We start from the raw sequence: 19,027 nt of genomic DNA on the forward strand, positions 1-19,027 counted from the left end.
TGCCCATCCCCCTACAGTCTCAAGTGCTCGCCTACTCGGGAGACCCTGACATATGCCCAGGCCCAACGGATTGTTGAGGTGGACATTGATGGACGCCTGCATCGTATCAGCATCTATGACCCACTCAAGATCATCACGGAGGATGAGCTGACTGCCCAGGATATCACTGAATGTAATAGTAACAAGGAGAACAGCGAGCAGCCTCAGTTCCCTGGCAAGTCCAAAAAGCCCTCATCCAAGGGCAAGAAGAAGGAGTCCTGTTCCAAGCATGCATCCGGCACATCCTTCCACCTCCCGCAGCCCAGCTTCCGCCTGGTGGACTCAGGCAGTCAGCCGGAAGCACCCCCGTTGCCTGCTGCCTACTACCGCTACATCGAGAAACCGCCTGAAGACCTGGATGCAGAGGTAGAGTATGATATGGATGAAGAGGACCTTGCCTGGCTGGACATGGTGAATGAGAAGCGGCGAATAGATGGGTACAGCTTGGTGTCGGCAGACACCTTTGAGCTGCTGGTAGACCGGCTTGAGAAGGAGTCATACTTGGAGAGTCGTAGCAGTGGGGCCCAACAGTCACTCATTGACGAAGATGCTTTCTGCTGTGTGTGCCTGGATGACGAATGCCACAACAGCAACGTCATTCTGTTCTGTGACATCTGCAACCTGGCTGTACACCAGGAGTGCTACGGAGTCCCCTACATCCCCGAGGGTCAGTGGCTGTGCCGCTGCTGCCTGCAGTCTCCCTCCCGGCCTGTGGATTGTGTCCTCTGCCCCAATAAAGGTGGCGCCTTCAAACAGACCAGCGATGGGCACTGGGCCCACGTGGTGTGTGCTATCTGGATCCCTGAAGTCTGCTTTGCTAACACCGTGTTCCTGGAGCCCATTGAGGGCATTGACAACATCCCACCTGCCCGCTGGAAACTGACCTGCTACATCTGCAAGCAGAAGGGGCTGGGTGCCGCCATCCAGTGCCAAAAGGTGAACTGCTACACAGCCTTCCATGTGACGTGTGCACAGCGGGCCGGGCTCTTCATGAAGATTGAGCCCATGCGTGAAACCAGCCTAAATGGCACCACTTTCACAGTGCGCAAGACTGCCTACTGTGAGGCCCACTCCCCCCCAGGTGCTGCCACTGCTAGGAGGAAGGGTGGCTCCCCTGGAAGCCTTAGTGAGTCTCGGGATGAGGAAGGGCTGAAGGGAGGCTGTGGGGAGGAGAAAGACAAAGAAGAGGTGGAAGAGGAGGAGGAAGATGAAGGCCAAGGTGTAGTAGGTGGCCCCCTCAAAGGAGTATCTAAGAAGAACAAGATGACTTTGAAGCAAAAGATCAAGAAGGAACCAGAGGAAGTGGGTCGAGACATGCCCTCCATTGTCCCCTTGGTCACCGTCCCACAGATACCCTCTTACAGGTAAATCTGCCCAGGAGGGTGCCCTAGAGACGAATGGTTTCTTCTTGGGCTGGTGGTGGCCTTTCCCATGCACTGTTGATGAACATCTGTTCTCTTCTGTGCCCTCAAATTTCTCCTTTGGGCCCTGGGTTTACCTAGTCTGGTTTGTGGTTTTGATTGTGTTCTCAGAACAGTGTGTTTCCTTTGGTTCAAGGTGAGACAAACAAGTTTGCTTAGAAGCTCAGGTGACAGGATGTCTAAGGCAGTATTTTTCAATAGGGTCACAAGTGGCACTTTGGACAGGAAAATTCTTCTTTATTAGGACTGTCCCATGCGTTCCTAGATGTTTATTTTAGCATCTGTGGTCTTTGAAATACCAGTAGAATCCCCTCCTTCGTTGCCTCGTCTTTGTGACAACATCAAACCCACCCACATGTTTCTAAATACCCCTACAGTGATACAGTTACTTCCCATTTCGGGGTCAGTATGGTTTTCTGCTGTCCAGAAAGCTTGGTCCTGGGAATGATAGGGATTTTCTGGGAGGGGTGGTGGTGTGGGGAGTACATGCTACTCCTCCTCTTGAGAAGCTTTTAGATTTAGGATCACTCGGTTCAGCTGTGTATAAGCCTACTAAGTGTATAGGAGACCAGCGTACCTGTTAAACCATCGGAGAAGTCTCTGGAACTGTTGGAGGGGTGGGAGGTTGGCAGAGAACAAGAGACAGGAGATTTTCCAGCGGAGGCTCATCTCTAGAGTGATATTCATAACTAAGTATACAATGTTAGAGCAGGAAGGAATCCTGGAGATTATTCATCTAATGTAGTCCTTGCACCTTCTCCCACACCCCCAGATGAAGAAACCGCGGCCACTGGAGGTAAAGTTGTTCACTCCTTTATTTATTCATTGAGATATTTATTGAGCACTTACTATATGCCAAGTCCTGTTCTAAGGGCTGGAACCAGGTGGAAAGTGGCTGACTCCGGACCACAACTTGGGCTCAACTGTAGGTTCTATACCTGCTGTCTCTCTCACTTGATGAGAAGAATAGGGATACAGGAATACTAGAGGGTAGAGGGAATGAGTTATACAAGGGAAACAGGCAACTAGACTTGTCGTTTGGAAAGAAGACACAAGAACATGGAAGGTCAGAAGGGAGAGGCTCTTGTTGCAAGCCATGGCTTGAGTTAGAATTCTGTCGACTTGGAAATGTATCCTCTCGTCAGAGAACTGTTCCGGGCTACCCTGTTGCCTAGGATGAGTGGGTGAATGCTTAGTCCACATCTATAAGGTGTTATGCCCTGGCGCTAGACTTTTTGCCATGTCTGCTCTTAAGATGTGTCTTGCAGGCTGGCTAAGGACCAGACAGACCTACATTTGAATCCTGTTTCTGTCACTACCTGTGTGACCTTTGGCAAGCTACTTATTTTTTGTATTTATTTATAAGCAAACCTACTTCATAGGGTTGTGAGAAATAAGATAATACAAGTAAAGCACTTAGCACAGTGCCTGGCACATAGTAAGCTGTCAATAAATGGCTGCTGCTGCTATTTTGTTATTATTCTTTTTCCTATCTGCACAAATGCTATTGGGACCCTCCATGGCCAAGAGGTTATAGAGGGAGGGGGCTGCCTGCATCTGGGCAGGTGTGCTTGGCATGGGCACTGGTGGGGGATCTGTCCTTTGGGGAAAGTCCTAGGCCCTGATTTTGTAAGCTTGGCTTTGGGGCAAGAATGTCTGACTGTGGAAAGGTGCAAGGCCCGGGTGAGCTATGTCCAGTCCAAGATGCCCATTCTTCTTAGGGTCTACCTTCTTGTTTAGCCATGCGTATCTTCCTCTCAGTGGAGTGAGATGAAGAGAAACGCAGTGGAAACACCACAGGAGCACTGAGGCCTTTTGCTTACCGGGTAGATAACCAGTATGGAACACTGCATGGAATAGCCAAGAGATCATGGATTCAGATCCCACCCCAGCTCCATCATCTTATTAGCTGCGTTAGTGACTTTAACAATTGATTCAGCCTCTGTTCCTAGGCTGCCTTTCCATCTTTTATAACATGGGAGTAATGTTAACCCACCTTTCAGTATGGGCATTAGGATAGAGATTGTAGGCTCTCATTAATTCCCTTCCTACCTCTTTCCTTTCCTGTCACACACCCCGACCATAAGGCTAAGGCTGTTTTTAGATTCTCCATCCTCGTATACCTTAGATCCATGTAAATATATATTTTGGTTCAAAATCAGACATTTTGGGGCTGCTGAGGTTTTTAATGAAAAAACCAGAGGTCAGATGACTGACTCCAAGGGGTTGCATTTGGGAGTAGCCTGCTGGTTTTCCTTCCAGCTTGGCCCTGGACTACTCCCTGGTCTGGTGAGACCCTCCGCCACAGGAAGTAGTGACCACATTGCTCATAGCTTACTCAAGTTCCTATTCTCTTGCTGCCTTTATCAAGAGAAGGCTGGGTTATTGGGGCACAGACCTGTTTCTCTGGAGTCCATAACTGCAGGAAGCAGGGTTTCTAGAAGAGGGTTGTTTTAGAGGTTCAGGATTGCAATGCAGGATGTGGAAAGTCAAGTGAATCTGAGCTGCTTAACTCTGCTGTCCTTTTCAAGCCGTTCTCTGAGGTGAGGCATTTGGCCACTTTAGTCTGTCTTCCTTTATAAGGTTCATAAATGAACCCGGGTCTGGAGAGGAGGCTATAATCTGGTCAGCCCACTGACCCTGTCTGTCACTTCCCTTTGCCTCTACTCAAGGTTGAACAAGATCTGTAGTGGTCTCTCCTTTCAGAGGAAAAACCAGTTCATGCAGCGGCTTCACAACTATTGGCTGTTGAAGCGGCAGGCACGGAACGGTGTCCCCCTCATTCGGCGCCTGCATTCCCACCTGCAGTCCCAAAGAAATGCCGAGCAGGTAGGTGACATGGTGATTTGGAGGTGGAGAGTGAAGAAGGAGTGATGGTCGGGGCTCCCTCTTCCCCCAACCCTCTGTGGAGCCTTTGCCTATATGTGGTCACCCCTCTAGGTGGTCTATCCCAGGAATGACCTCCAGCACTATAGAGCTCTTCAGACCAGAAGCATCTCCTTCTGGATGGGAGAAGCTTGACTTTGGAGCAAATTGTAGGGGATAGTGGAGAGCAAGCCCAGCTTTCTGTGTATGTGGAGAAAACCCTTTAGATGTGGCAGAAAGGGAGAAGTGGGATGAATGAGAGCCAGGCAGCACTGAATTGCATGAATTAGGAAAAGGCACACTTTCCTCCAGACACTGGATTGCCATGTGCCCAAAAAATGTTTCATAGATAATACACAAATTTACCACCTAAGTTGTAGTGCACAGCCTGCCCAATTGTCATGACCTTTTAGTCACTAGCAACTGGAATTGCTGTCTGTTTAATGTTTTCTGCGAGGGTGGAGACTTTTAAAAAAAAAACATATTTTTTATTGATTTCAGAGAGGAAGGGAGGAGAGAGATAGAAACATCAGTGGTGAGAGAGAATCATTTATAGGCTGCCTCCTGCACGCCCCCACTGGGGGTTGAGCCTGAAACCCGGGCTTGTGCCCTGACCAGGAATCCAACTGTGACCTCCTGGTTCATAGGTGGACGCTCAACCACTGAGCCATGCCAGCTGGGCCTGAGAGACTTTTAACATCTTTAGTTCTCTCTCCCTACTCATTGCTCCATTACTTCCACCTTTAAGTATTCCCACACATGCTACCCTCCACGTTCTGTCTGTTTTCACTTTTGCCTTTTGTAACTGAGTACTGAGGTGCATTTCTATATCTGATCCCTCCTCAGAATGGTCCAAGTGCTCCCCTTAAGCCTCCCATGGAACATCAGTGGCCTCCTCCCAGCTCAGCAAGTCTTTCCTTAGATTCTCACTTTATTGACTGTTGGGCTACATTTGATATGCCGGTCATCTTGTCTTAGAACTTCTCTGTGACTTCATTTCCCCCCTCACCCACCCCACAGACTGCACCCTGTGCCCATCCTACTTCTTACTCCGTAATGGTAACATTCCCAGGGGCTCAGTCGCCTGCCTGTCTGATTGGAGAACTTGTACATTCGTAGCTATAAATAACTGTGGAGTAGTCACTCCAGATTTCTCCTCTTGTTCTCATCCTCGTTTTCTGCCCTCAGTCCCTTAGGGCACAGGAACTGTAGATGCCCATGTAGATGTTTCCTGTAGCTTAGGTATTGGAAGCTGAATTCATTATCTTCCTTCCTCTCAGTAAACGTATTTCCCCATTATTGTCATGACCTCAGACGTTCCCCACCTTATAGTTACTCTTGACTCTTCCCTCCATAACAAGCCACAGTTAATCCTGCCTAAGCTTTTCAGGGGGATTTGTCAGTATATGGCCCTTTGTCTCCATTCTCCAGCTATACTGCTCACCCATATCCCTTTAATTTCAGCAATAGCTTTCTATCTAAGTGGTCACCAGCCTCTCATTCTTTCTTTGCTCTACAACTGGTGATGTCTTAACACCATTTTCCATCCTGTCACTTCCTTTTCCAGAATATGTCCAGGCTCCAGGCTGTTTGCCCTGGCATTTGAGGCTTCTTGTCAGCTGGGTTCTGGATCTTTCTTGGCTTTTGTGATTTTCCAGCTTCTCTCCTCTGGCCAGCTCATTTTTCTCCAAGCAAAGAACCACTAAGTATGCCTCCACACTTTGGCCCTATGGTTCCTTCAGTTCCAAAAGAGGCCTTTCTTGCCCAGCCAGTGTGGCTCAGTGGTTGAGTGTCAACCTATGAACCAGGAGGCCACGGTTCAATTCCCAGTCAGGGCACATGTCTGGTTGCAAGCACAATCCCCAGTAGGAGATACGCAGGAGGCAGCTGAGCAATGATTCTCTCTCCTTGCTGTTTCTACTTCTCTCTCCTCTCTGAAATCAATAAAGATATATATTTAAAAACAAAACAACAAAACAAAAGAGGCCTTCCTTACTGCTTTATTCATCCATATCCGCATGTGAAAACCTAGTAAGATTCCTCCCCCAGGAAGCCGTTCCTGACCTAACCCCAACCCACTCCGATCCTCTCTATTTTATATCCTCTCAGCATCTTATATTCAGTCTGTCTGATCATTTTTTGTTGTCTTTTTGTTGTGCCCTTGTGCATCAAACCCTGACACTCTTCCTTCACCCGATTGCACTGTAACTTCTAGGTCTGCAATCCTGTATTTGGTGGGGTGGAGGTGTTTTAAAGTCAGTTAGTACAAGCTTATAGTAAGAACACTTAGTTTTCTAGCCTGAAGTCGAAGCTCTAGGGTGAAATTCTATCCTGAGGTGTCTATTAGTTTCCTCTGAAATTCTTTCCAGCCCCGAGGGGCACAGGTGCTCTCTGGTGTCCCCAAGGGTAGGGGGAATGGTCCAGATCTCACCCGGGCAGTAATTGTGCTACAGTGAAGAAACATTGCTATAGGGTCTGGGGAGCCCAGGAGGAAGGACAGGGGGTGGAGGGGCTTTCGGGGACTGTGAGTCAAGGAAGGGGTTGGGGCTCTGACTTGCCAAGGCCTCATGAAGCTTGACTAGGGAGAGGACTTTGGGCAGGAAGGAGGCCCCTAGCTCCTTCCTTTCCCTTCCCTTCCCTCCTGCAGCGAGAGCAGGACGAGAAAACAAGTGCAGTGAAGGAAGAGCTGAAATACTGGCAGAAGCTGCGGCACGACTTGGAGCGAGCCCGGCTGCTCATCGAGCTGATTCGGAAAAGAGAGAAGCTCAAGCGGGAGCAGGTGAGAAGCTCTGAGCCCCATGGCTCTTGTTCAGGAACTTTTTCTCCCCTGTCAGTGTGTCACCAGGAGACCTGGTATAAACTTTCTCCCCTGCTTGCCCAGCATTATGGGCTCTAAGGCCTGACTACTCCGTGGTGCTGCTGATGGCTTCTCTGGGGATTCAGCTTCTGGTGGCCTCAAGCATAAGCTCAATATCATATGCCTGGGCCAGTCCCTGGAGTTTCTGACTCAGACTCTAGGGATAGCCCGGCCTTGAGTATTTTAAAAAGTTTCTCAGGCTGTCCTAGCTGGTTTGGTTCAGTGGATAGAACGTCGGTCTGTGAACTGAAGGGTCCCAGGTTCAATTCCAGTCAAGGGCACATGCCCGGGTTGTGGGCTTAATCCTCCAGCCCTGAGGGGCACAGGTGCTCTCTGGTGTCTTAAGTAGGGGTGTGCCAGAGGCAGCCGATCAATGGTTCTCTCTCATCATTGATGTTTCTATTTCCCCCTCTCTCTTCCTCTCTGAAATCAATAAAAATATGTTTTAAAAAAAAACTTAAAACAAAAAGCTTCTCAGGCCATTCTGATGGCCATCACCTCTGGCCTGGGAACTTCTGAGGGTCCTCACTAGGCCCTTAAACACTTTTGGTCTTAAGTCATTTAAATTTCCCAACATCTATTCAAGGATATTTTAAGCCTTTGAGTATGGGGAAATGCTGAGATAGGTAGTGTGGCTTAAGGGTTAGGAATATGAACTATGGCACCATCCCGCCTGGGTTTAAATCTTGGCTCTGCCACTTACTACTTGTGTGACATTAAGTTGCTTAATTTCCTTATACCTTAGTTTCCTCAACTGTGAAATGGAGGTAATAATAGAACCTACCACATAAGGTTGTTGTGAGGATTAGATGACTTGTATATACAAAGAGCATAGAATGGTGCCTGGCCTATAGCAGAGGGGCTACAATGTCAGTTTCTATCATCATCATTATTGACACTCTTTGCCTCCCTGAAGTACCTACTGCAGTTCTCTACACATGGCATAAAGCAAATACTGTGTTTTTAAAAATATATTTTTATTGATTTCAGAGAGCAAGGGAGGGAGGGAGGGAGAGAGAGATAGAAACATAAATGATGAGAGAGAATCATTAATCAGCTGCCTCCCGCACGCCCCACACTGGGGATTGAGCCCATAACCTAGGCATGTGCCCTGACCGGGAATCGAACTGTGACCTCCTACTTTATAAGTCCACAAAAACAAATACTGTATTTTTTAATATATTTTATTTATTTTCTACAGAGAAGAAGGGAGAGGAATAGAGAGTTAGAAACATTGATGAGTGAGAAACATCGATCAGCTGCCTCCTGCACACCCTTACTGGGGATGTGCCTGCAACCAAGGTACATGCCCTTGACTAGAATCAAACCTGGGACCCTTCAGTCCGCAAGCTAATGCTCTATCTACAGCCAAACCGGTTAGGGCGCAAATACTATTTTTTAAAAAGTAATTTTTTTTTCTTTTTCTAATCCTCACCTGAGGATATTTTTCCAGTGATTTTTTTTTAGAGAGATGGGGAAAGATAGAGAGAAACATTGATGTGAGAAAAGCACATTGATCGGTTGCCTCCTGCATGTGCCCCAGCCAGGGTCTGAGCCTGGGAGGAGCCTGCAACCAAGGTACGTGGCCTTGACTTGAATTGAACCTGGGACCCTTTAGTCCACAGGCTAATGCTCTATCCATTGAGCCAAACCGGCTAAAGCATAAATACTATTAATTCAATGAATGATGAGCTAAAACTGTTCTCTCTGATTCAGGAATAGCAGCTGTTACTGGAATGTTCCTTTCTCTCTTTCTCTAAACTCCCACTTCTCTGTTAAGCCCCAACGCAAGGCCTGAGTTTACCTCTGAGACCTGGCAGTTCTTGCCATACTTCGCATGGGTGGCATGGGGGACATCTCAGGACCTTCTCCTGGATTCACACTGTTTGCCATCCCAGGCCTGGATTCCCACCTGAGCTTTTTTTTCCTGCCTCTGGTTCACAGAAATGAAAGAGGAAAGGAAGCAGGCAGACCTGTTTTGATGCAGCCAAGAGACAGGACTTTTCATAGTCTAATCCATGGCTTCCCAACCTTTTCATAGTAGGACACACATGAATATAACATAGTAAAGCATACTACTGTAAATACGATAAGCTGCTTGCTGTCCGAGGGGATGAGCCTGGAGGCCCAGGTCAGCCCAGCTCAACCCAGACATTCCAGAGGCCAGTGGGATCAATATCTCAGCACACCAGGTGGGAATTTTGGCCCAAGGATCATTTTATATCATCACTGTGCTCCTTGGACTAAGTCAGACCCTGCTCTTTAGCCAGGTGACGACCATGGGTTAATGATTCATATTCCATATTTATAAAATGGGGATAATAAGTTTCTCCTTCAGGGTTGTTGTGTTGATTAATTGAGGTAATGTGAGTAGAGAGGCAGTGTGACATAGCCATCAAGAACACACACTGTAGAACCAGGCTGCCTGGGGTGTAGTCCCAGCTCTGTCCCTTACTGGCTGTGTGACCTGGGGCCAGTCAGTTACTTAGTCCCTCTGTGCCTCCGTTTCCTTTTGTAAAATACCTCATCTATACTTACCTCATGTACTCACTTATATATAATGCTTAAAATGTTACTTGGCACTTAGAAAGGACTATAACAGTAGTCATTATTATTACAGTTGACTCTTTTTTAAAAAATATATATTTTATTGATGCCGGACTTGAACCCGGGACCATTCAGTCCGCAGGCCGATGCTCTATCCACTGAGCCAAACCGGTTAGGGCTACAGTTGACTCTTGAACAATGTGGGCATTAGGGGCTCTGACCCCCAGCATAGTTAAAATCTGCATATAACGATTTCCCTAAAACTTAACTACTAGTAGCTTACTGTTGACCAGAAGCCTTACTGCTAACAGTTGACTAACACATACTTTGAATGTTATATGTATTATATATTGTATTCTTACACTAAAATAAGCTAGAGGAAAGAAAATGTTAAAATCATAAGGAAGAGAGCATACATTAACAATATTTATTGAAAAAAATCCATGTATAAATGGAGCTGCTCAGTTCAAACCTGTGTTATTCAAGGGTCAACTATATAATTATTACCACTCTTAAGTTTTGGTGTGGTGCTTGATACATAGGAAACATCCACATAGGGGTAGCTCTTGGTATCTTGGCTTGTACATTGGTATCTAGGCTGTGGGTTAGGTGGTCACTCCTAATAAAATGGTCAGCTTAATAGCCTTGAAAATTTGTTATACACAATTGGTGAAAGTCAAGCTATAAAGAAAAAGTTTAGTGCCTCTTCAAGGGGAGGGAGATCCTGATTTCTCCCCACCTTCCCACAGATCAAGGTCCAGCAGGCTGCCATGGAGCTAGAGCTGATGCCATTCAATGTTTTGCTGAGGACAACACTGGACTTGCTGCAGGAGAAGGATCCCGCACACATCTTTGCTGAACCCGTCAACCTGAGTGAGGCAAGTTCCCCCCACCCCACTTCCTGAACAGTGATCCCCTCAGAACTGGGAATGATCTGCGAAGGCCAGGAGGGGGTTGAATGACAGTGTACAAAAACTGGAGGTGTCTGGCAAGGCCAGTAGACTGCCAATGGTAAGGGGTCAGCAGACCAGGGTGGGCCAGGGCCCTGGGGCTCTGAGTGAGCCCAGAATGGTCAAACCAGGGAATGGGGAGGCTGGAGTGCCGGTGAAGGGTACACCTGTTTGGCTAGTAAATGGTTGTTGTAATTGTACAGGTTTTATATGTTTAGGTTCCAGATTACCTGGAATTCATATCCAAGCCAATGGATTTTTCTACTATGAGGCGGAAGCTGGAGTCCCATCTGTACCACACCTTGGAGGAGTTTGAGGAGGACTTTAACCTTATAGTTTCCAACTGCATGAAGTATAATGCTAAAGACACAATTTTCCACCGAGCAGCTGTCCGCCTGCGGGACCTGGGAGGGGCCATCCTGCGGCACGCCCGGCGGCAGGCAGAGAACATCGGCTATGACCCCGAGAGGGGCACCCACCTGCCCGAGTCACCCAAATTGGAGGACTTTTATCGCTTTTCCTGGGAAGACGGTGAGAAGCCTGGGCGGGTGGGGAGGGTGGGCTAGGAGGAGGCACAGGGACAGAGCCCAGAAAGCCAGGGATCAGAGTGGACCTTGGGGCTGTAGGGTAGATTCCAGGAGCAAAGCTGGGGGTAGGCGCAGGCTGGAATATATCTGCTTGTGGCTGGAATAGTTCCGAGGATTAAAGATTAACTAATTCACTGAGCACTTCCTGAATGGTAGGAAAGGGGAATCAGGTACTAGCTGTCTGTCTGAAAAGCTAAAGCCTCACTGGGGTCTTCTTCTCCCAGACCCTCTGTGTGGCGCTGGGGCATGGGGTAGTGAAGGCAGGCGGCTGTGTGTTTGGCTCATTCAGAGAGTGCAGGTGGAGGATACAGAGAGTGCAGAGACCAGAATTGCCTTAGAGCCCGCGCCCTGCCGGCCCCTGTTTGCTTTTCAATGGCAGCAGCCAAACAGTCACTCAGGCCAGGGGATTGCCAAGCTGCCTCGTGCCTGCTCCATAGAGCCCATAATCGTGACTGTGGAATGTTTCCTGCAGATGTTTCCCAGATTCTGACCTTGTCCTTGTGGCTGCCCTGTGGACAGCTGTGGTGCCAGGGCCAAGGCCCCACAGTGATGTTGCTGGAAGCCACAGGCTCAGGCATTCCAGGAGAGTATTTTGCATCCAAAGGATTCAGCCCCTTCCCCTTCCCCTGGGCTAGGCAGGTCCTTCAGCCCCTTCTCTCCTCCCTTCTCCCTGGCAGTGGACAACATCCTCATCCCAGAGAACCGGGCTCATCTGTCCACGGAGGTGCAGCTGAAGGAGCTGCTGGAGAAACTGGACCTGGTGAGTGCCATGCGGTCCAGTGGGGCCCGGACCCGCCGCGTCCGCATGCTGCGCCGGGAGATCAATGTTCTTCGGCAGAAGCTGGCACAGCCGCCGCCGCCACCGCCACCCTCCCTGAACAAGGCTGTGTCCCATGAGGAGCTTCAGGCAGGGCCCCGGGGAGACGGGGCTGTGCTGGAGCAGGCCCTGCAGGAGGAGCCGGAAGACGATGGGGACAGAGGTGAGAGACGGTCACGGACAGGCAGGATGCTGGGGGCAGGGTAAGGGAGCAAGGGTTAAGCTGAAATCCTGAGTAGAAGCATCCTTCCTTGAGTTTAGGTCTGATCTTTGTGGGCAAGCAGAAGCCCTTGGAGGGGTCACACTTCCGCATATGCCCAGGGTTGATATTCAAAATATTTAACCATCAGTAGAGACCAAAGTTTATCAGTCAGAGTAGGTGTTGGCTGTTGTATTGGAATGAACTGGTGGCCGCTGATGTGGATATTTAGTGGCTGGATTGTGGGCCGGTTCAGGGAGTTTCAGAGGCTGGGGCTCAGCAGCTGTTATTAACCAGTAAAGAAATATTTTAGTATTTTGCACCTGATGTGGTCCTATTGCACATACCAGTTAAATATCAGTTCACCTTATACCATCATGTAGAGAGGCTCTTAGAGCAGCTTAGGTTGTGGTGGGGCTGGGGGTTATAGAAAAGAAAGACCCTAAAGATAGTCTGGGCTCTCAAGCTGCCTCGCGGCTCTGACCCTAGCTGGCCAAGTCTATAGGCCCATCCCAAAGCAGAAAGGCCAGATTGCAAAGACAGCTGGGAAGTGATTCTCAGAGACTCCCGGGCTTGAAACCTGAACTGCTTCCCATTCTCCCACGTCCCCCTCCTACCTATCCTTGGATCTGAGCCTATGGCTTGGGAGGGCCTGTCATCAGTTCAAAATGTGGAGAATTATTTCCAGAGGGAAGGGGGCCACATTACAGGGAATGGCCCATTTTAGATTGGCAGAGAATGGGACATGGCTGAGAGGTCATATTTGGCTTTAGACGGCTTTGTGCTCGTTGTGATTCTTCCTCATGCCCCATGTGGCGTAGCAGCCAGCATGTGTCCCCATGGCAGTATCCCCACCCAGGGTGTGGCAGCATAGGGTCATGCCCAGTGGCCCAGCTTGCAGCAGCTCCTAGAGCAGGGGTGGGAAACATCCGGCCCGCGGGCCATATAAGGCCCGTGAAGTCATTGGTCTTGCCAAGACATTAGGGATAAGTTAATTACAGTTTGACCAAATATAGCAGGCTAATTAAGCTGATCATTATGTATGGCACCAGAATAATGTTATAAATATCCTGATGACCCTTGGCAGAAAAAAGGTTCCCCACCCCTGAAGGATTTCAAACAAAATTCCAGGGTTCACCTCCCAGATATTCAGATTAGGGCAGTCTCGGCTGTGGTTTGGAAGTCTCAGTTTTTAAACGTTTCGGCCCTGGCCAGATAGCTCAGTTAGTTAGAGTGCAGTCGGGTACGCCTAGATTGTGGGTTTGACCCCTGGTCAAGGCACATATAAGAATCAACCAATGAATGCATAAATAAGTGGAACAACAAATACCTCTCTCTCTCTCTCTCTCTCTTTCTCTCTCTCTTTCTCCCTTCTTCCCTTCTTCTGAGGGGTGTGTATCATATAAGAATCAACCAATGAATGCATAAATAAGTGGAACAACAAATACCTCTCTCTCTCTCTCTCTCTCTTTCTCTCTCTCTTTCTCCCTTCTTCCCTTCTTCTCCCTTTCTCTCTAAAAATCAATATAAAAATTCTTAAAAAATAAAAGTTTCAAGATGGTAGGTGAACAGACATGTTTGGAAATCCCTGATTTAACTTACTTGGCCTCATTTTTCCCATATCTATAAACTTATTCTTTCTGTTTGTCCTGTTTCCTTCATTTGGGTGATAGGAACCAAAATACTGTATAGTGAAAGATGGGAAAACCTTTGAGTCTAATGAGAACTGTAGACTCCTAATTTGTGCAGCTGAGACTCACCTAATTATTGATTGAGTAGGCAGCCTTTGGGTTTCTCAGGTGTGGAGCAGTGGTGTGTACCCGCACCTCATCAGACTCCCCTGGTAAGCTTAAAAAAGAATGCCTCCTTTTTGGAGGTTTGGTTTCAGTGGGTCTGGAATAGGACCTTGGCATTGAAATTTTTAAGAAACGTCCTAGGTGATCCTAATTCATGGCCAGGGTTGAGGACTACTAGTGTTAAGAAAACTTAGTCCTACTTTCTCTTCACCTCAGACTGAGACCCGGGGTGCTTCTCAAGCCTGGAGCAGCTAGTGCTTTTGGGTTCTTGGTTATCAGTGTCATTAGCTGGCTCGTAGGGGCAGACTTTATCTAAAATGTTCAAGCAGGTTCTCTTTTTCTCTAACAGATGACTCCAAACTGCCTCCCCCACCAACCCTGGAGCCCACTGGGCCTGCACCTTCCTTGTCTGAACAAGAATCCCCTCCAGATCCCCCCACTCTAAAACCCATCAGTGACAACAAACCTCCAAGCCGGTTCCTAAAACCCAGAAAGGTGGAAGAAGATGAGCTTTTGCGAAAATCACCTCTGCAGCTAGGGAACGAGCCCTTGCAACACCTGCTCAGTGATGGTGACATCAACAGACTGTCCCTCATGGCCTCCGAGGACCCTGACGGTGCCCCGCTCGGTAGTGTGGGCCGCCGCACCTCGGTCCTCTTTAAGAAGGCCAAGAACGGGGTGAAGCTGCAGAGGAGCCCAGATGGCGCCCTGGAGAATGGCGAGGACCATGGCGCAGCGGGCTCTCCTGCCTCTCCGGGCAGCATCGAGGATGGGCAGCACTCCCGGAAGCGGCCAAGGAGCAGGAGCTGTAGTGAGAGTGACGGGGAGAGGTCCTCCCAGCAGGAGGAAGAAACAGGTGACCTTCCTGTGACTTCTCTCCCTACTTCTCTGCTTTGCCTTGCCAGCCAGCACCTCCCCCCGTCGGCCACCTCCCTAATAGCTCTTGTGGATGCCAGTGGTAGCATTGAGGGCTCCCGGTTCACAGTTGGGCCTGGCACATGATGAGTAGAGGCCTGGGGAAATAGGCTTTGAGCAAGTATTTTGAGAGGGCTAGCTTGTGTCTGGGGCTCTCTTTGGCCCTGATGGGGATGCAAAGCTGCACATGGTAAAATAGGTCCTGTCTTCATTTGAGTTCATTCATTCATCAGGTATTTATATCAGGCACTCTTCTAGGTGCTGGTGCAAAAGTCTCCTCCCTTGGAGGGAAGATACATTAAAAGCAAGTGAGTGGATTGTATCTTATATTAGAAGTTATGGAGAAAAAACTAACAGGGAAGGGGCATAAGGCATGCTGGGTGGTGTTAGAGAGCGGCCAGGAGAGGCCTTCCGAGGAGGTGACATTTGACTAAAGATCTGAAGGAGTTGAAGGTGTGAGCTATTTGGGAATCTGGGAGAAGAACGTTCCAAAAAGACAGAGATAGACTAGCAGGTGCACAGGCCCTGGGTGGGAACGTGCCTGCATGCCTGAGGAACAGCGAGGGAAACAATGTGGCTGTAGGCGAGTGAGCCAGGGGTGGTAGAGATGAGTCTCAGAAGTGGGTAATAGGGGCTCAGTCACTAAAGAATCCTTACTCATGTCCAGCACTCATGTGGAGGGGCAGGTAATTAGGCTAGTTCCAGCTCCAGAAGGGTTCACAGGCTTGTGAGGAGGCTGGATGGCCCGCTGGGGTGCAGAGGTGCTGCAGTGCTGGACAGTAGGTGGTTATATGTAGGTGACAGCACTGCTGGAGGTGTCCAGGGACCATGAGCTGGAGGAGTAGGGAAGGTTTCATGAAGAGTTGATGCCTGAGCTGTTCCTAAGGGCTAAGGGCAGAATGGAAAGGAGTAGACGGGAGAGAGGGGTCAGGCCCAGGTGTGTGTGGAAGCAAGGACAGTCTCTGAGAGGGACAGTTTGGAGAGGGGCTTTTGGAGAGCTGGGAGCCAAGGCTGGATGGTGAGGTGGGCAGGAACGGGCAAGGCCCACGTTGGCAGACAGTAGTTGAGTTTCAGTGGGATATGGAAGGCCAGCTTGCTTCGTGGGGAGAGGCCTGCTCTTGGTTGTTGCTCCTCATGTCTCTCTCATGTCCTTTCATGTGGTGGCTTTGGGCTGTATGGCCAGCACATGTTTTTTCTGCTTTTCTCTCTTCCTTCCTATCACTTTGTTACCAGTAATACAATACCTTCCCTTCCCATCTGGCCCAAGCTTCGCTGTATTAGGGGAGTAAGTTGGTAGAGTCAAGAGCTTGAGGCCTGCAGTTAGGCAGACCTGAGTTCAAATTCCGTCTTCTTACCAGCTCTGCATCAAAGTAATTAGCTGGGGCAAATTGAACAGGCCGTTTCCTTATTTCTAATTTGGGGCTAGTGACACCTGCTTTGCAGGGCTCTAAGGATGGGAAATAGTCTGCATAAGGCACTTGGCATGTAGCAGTAGATGGTCGCAGTCATCGCTGTCATCCTCTCAGCCACAGCAGGCACAGCCAAGCAACACTGAGAACACTGCATTAAAAATGACAAGTCCTGCTACTGGGAAGGTGGACATCAGGCTCACCCAAGCCCAGAGGGCCCACTGCTTGGGGATACCGCTAGCCTGTTCCTCCTCTAGTCCAGCTGCCCTATGCTCAGGAATGCTTCTGCACACCCTTCTTTGACCCCCATGAAAACAGGTATTGGTCCTTTACAGATGAGGCACCTAAGGCACAGCTGGCTTAGTGACTTAAATTGATGTCACAGTGTTAGAGGCAGAGCTAGGTCAGAGTCCAGCTATCTTGGCGCACACCTGCTCTCACAGGTGTGATGTGCCTTACAGTTTACTGGCCAAGGTGACATAGAGCTCCTGACTTATCCCTCTGACGTGCAGCTCTCTGGATTGTGGTTAAGAGTTGGGGAGACAGAGGAGAGTTGAAGCCTTCACAGCCAATGAGAGTCATGTCCCTGAGATGAGCAGGTAGTCTTCATCTGCCTCCAAAGGGCTGCCTGCTGTAACAGACCTCCTCTCATTCATACTTAATAGCATCCTCTGTGAGTGAGAACATATTATATTCCCAGAAGGGAGGCCAAGGCTTAAAGAGGAAAGGGGGCCTGTACTTAAGAGCCCAGTCTAGAACCCAGGGAATGCTGACTCCCTGTCCCAGGAAGGGCTGGTCTGCTTTCGTTCTGCGGAAAAGGCCCCCGTCCCCAAGTCTGACAGGCCTGCTAGATATCTCCAGGCGCGGTTACACAGCCCTTATCCTGCCCCAACCTCCCTGACCCCATCCCTAAAGAGTGAAGCAGCTGCTGCCAGCTGTGTCATGGATAGGGTGTGTGAGTGTTTATCTGAAGAGGCCAGGCGGGTGGGCTCCCCAAGAGGCAGAGGAGCCTCCCTGATAATCGAGGCTTGAAATGGAAAGCAGACCCAGGGACTTGTAAGCCAGCCGGAGTGGGGAAGTCTTGGTATTTCCCTTTGTAGCCAGATGACAATAACGAGTGAGCTGTGTTTTCCTTACAGTAAAACCAGAGGAAGGGAAAGAACACGCAGTGTCTGCTCATTGCCCCCGCCAACATTTCCCCCAAATCTATATCAGATTCTACCACCCAAGACCATTTTCCACAGGGATGGGCACAGCCATTCTCCACCCCTCCTCGCTGAGCCCTCCTGTGGTGGCCATGCTGTAGCGAAAGGTGGGGGCGGGGTGGGTGGGGTGCTGCACACAGGCTCACTCTGTGTCCTTGGCAGGTGTAACCAACGGCTTCGGAAAACACACGGAAAGCGGGTCTGACTCGGAGTGTAGTTTGGGTCTCAGTGGTGGACTGGCATTTGAAGCTTGCAGGTAAGAACACTTGTCCCCAAAGCTTCACCACCTCTCCCTTTACTCTCCGCCTGGCTACAGCTTGAACCTTTCTGCTTATCTCAGATGTTTTCTTCCCCAGCCCTGCTATTTCCTGAGGCCTCTGGTCTGTAACTGGGAGCTCCTAGGAAACAGCATGACCCTTGACCCTCGGGCCGGATCTGACTAGGAGGGGAGGGGTGATGCTGATGCTTTAAGGCGGCGGTTCTCAACCTATGGGTTGCGACCCCTTTGGTGGTCGAACGACCCTTTCACAGGGGTCGCCTAAGACCATCCTGCATATCAGATATTTACATGACGATTCATAACAGTAGCAACATGACAGTTATGAAGTAGCAACGAAAATAATTTTATGGTTGGGTCACAACATGAGGAACTGTATTTAAAGGACCAGAAGGTTGAGAACCACTGCTTTAAGGGTTTGTGGAGCTGAATTTGGCTCTAGAACGCAGGCCAGCCATATCTCTGTTGCCCAGAGAAGTTAATATTTGAGCCAGTCCTCCACCTGTCCCCCGACCCACTCAGATAACCCAGCTCATTACAGACATGGTTTCACCCTGTGCCTTTTGGGTCGTCATAGCTATGGCCCCTTTAGAGGTGTGGTGTGGGGATAAGAATGAGCTGATAGGAGATTTGAAATTGCCTTTTATTAGCCAAAGGTCCCTGCTCTTTGTTGAGCTGGGAGGTGAGTTTCTTTTCCCATTCTTTTACCTGAAGGGAGGATTTCTGATACCAGAGCCTTAATGTTTTTCCACATGCAAGAGTTCCTTGCTCTGTCTTGTGAGCTGTACAAGGAACCAAGGAGTGTGGGACTCTTGGAAGTGGGCGACCCTCAGTGCCACAAAGGCTGACCTCCTGGTCCCTCCATGTGGTTGCTGAATGGATTCTGCGTTCAGAGCAGGGGAGATGGTCCTGGGAATGAGCACGAGAAGACTGTGTATCTGAGCTTGAAGCACCGCCAAGGCCGGTTGGGTGTGCGTTCTGTTAGGTGCTTGTTCTCATCTGGCTCCTGGCTCCTGGTGGGTCCATGGGAAGCCCCCTCCCCCTTGGGCCTGGACCTGTTCCCGCTGCTGCAGGCCCGGCTTTCAGTGGCTCCTTTGAGATGTCCCTCCCCACCAAACCTCAGAGCTGCCCTTTCTTACTCTT

General features: G+C 49.3%; 1 protein-coding gene across 1 annotated transcript in view; it reads left to right on the top strand.

Annotated features, from left to right (window-relative positions):
• Nucleotides 1–19,027, top strand: part of BRPF3 (bromodomain and PHD finger containing 3) — a 32,238-nt gene that overhangs the window by 1,091 nt on the left and 12,120 nt on the right. Inside the window, exons 3-10 of the mRNA XM_006759053.2 lie at nucleotides 1–1,403; nucleotides 4,133–4,289; nucleotides 6,973–7,104; nucleotides 10,479–10,607; nucleotides 10,898–11,210; nucleotides 11,944–12,246; nucleotides 14,428–14,934; nucleotides 17,770–17,863. Coding sequence (XP_006759116.2) covers nucleotides 1–1,403; nucleotides 4,133–4,289; nucleotides 6,973–7,104; nucleotides 10,479–10,607; nucleotides 10,898–11,210; nucleotides 11,944–12,246; nucleotides 14,428–14,934; nucleotides 17,770–17,863 — 3,038 coding nt within the window. The remainder of the gene's footprint in view (nucleotides 1,404–4,132; nucleotides 4,290–6,972; nucleotides 7,105–10,478; nucleotides 10,608–10,897; nucleotides 11,211–11,943; nucleotides 12,247–14,427; nucleotides 14,935–17,769; nucleotides 17,864–19,027) is intronic.

The sequence above is a fragment of the Myotis davidii genome, unplaced genomic scaffold (assembly GCF_000327345.1).
Source record: "Myotis davidii unplaced genomic scaffold, ASM32734v1 scaffold1036, whole genome shotgun sequence".
Taxonomy (NCBI): domain Eukaryota; kingdom Metazoa; phylum Chordata; class Mammalia; order Chiroptera; family Vespertilionidae; genus Myotis; species Myotis davidii.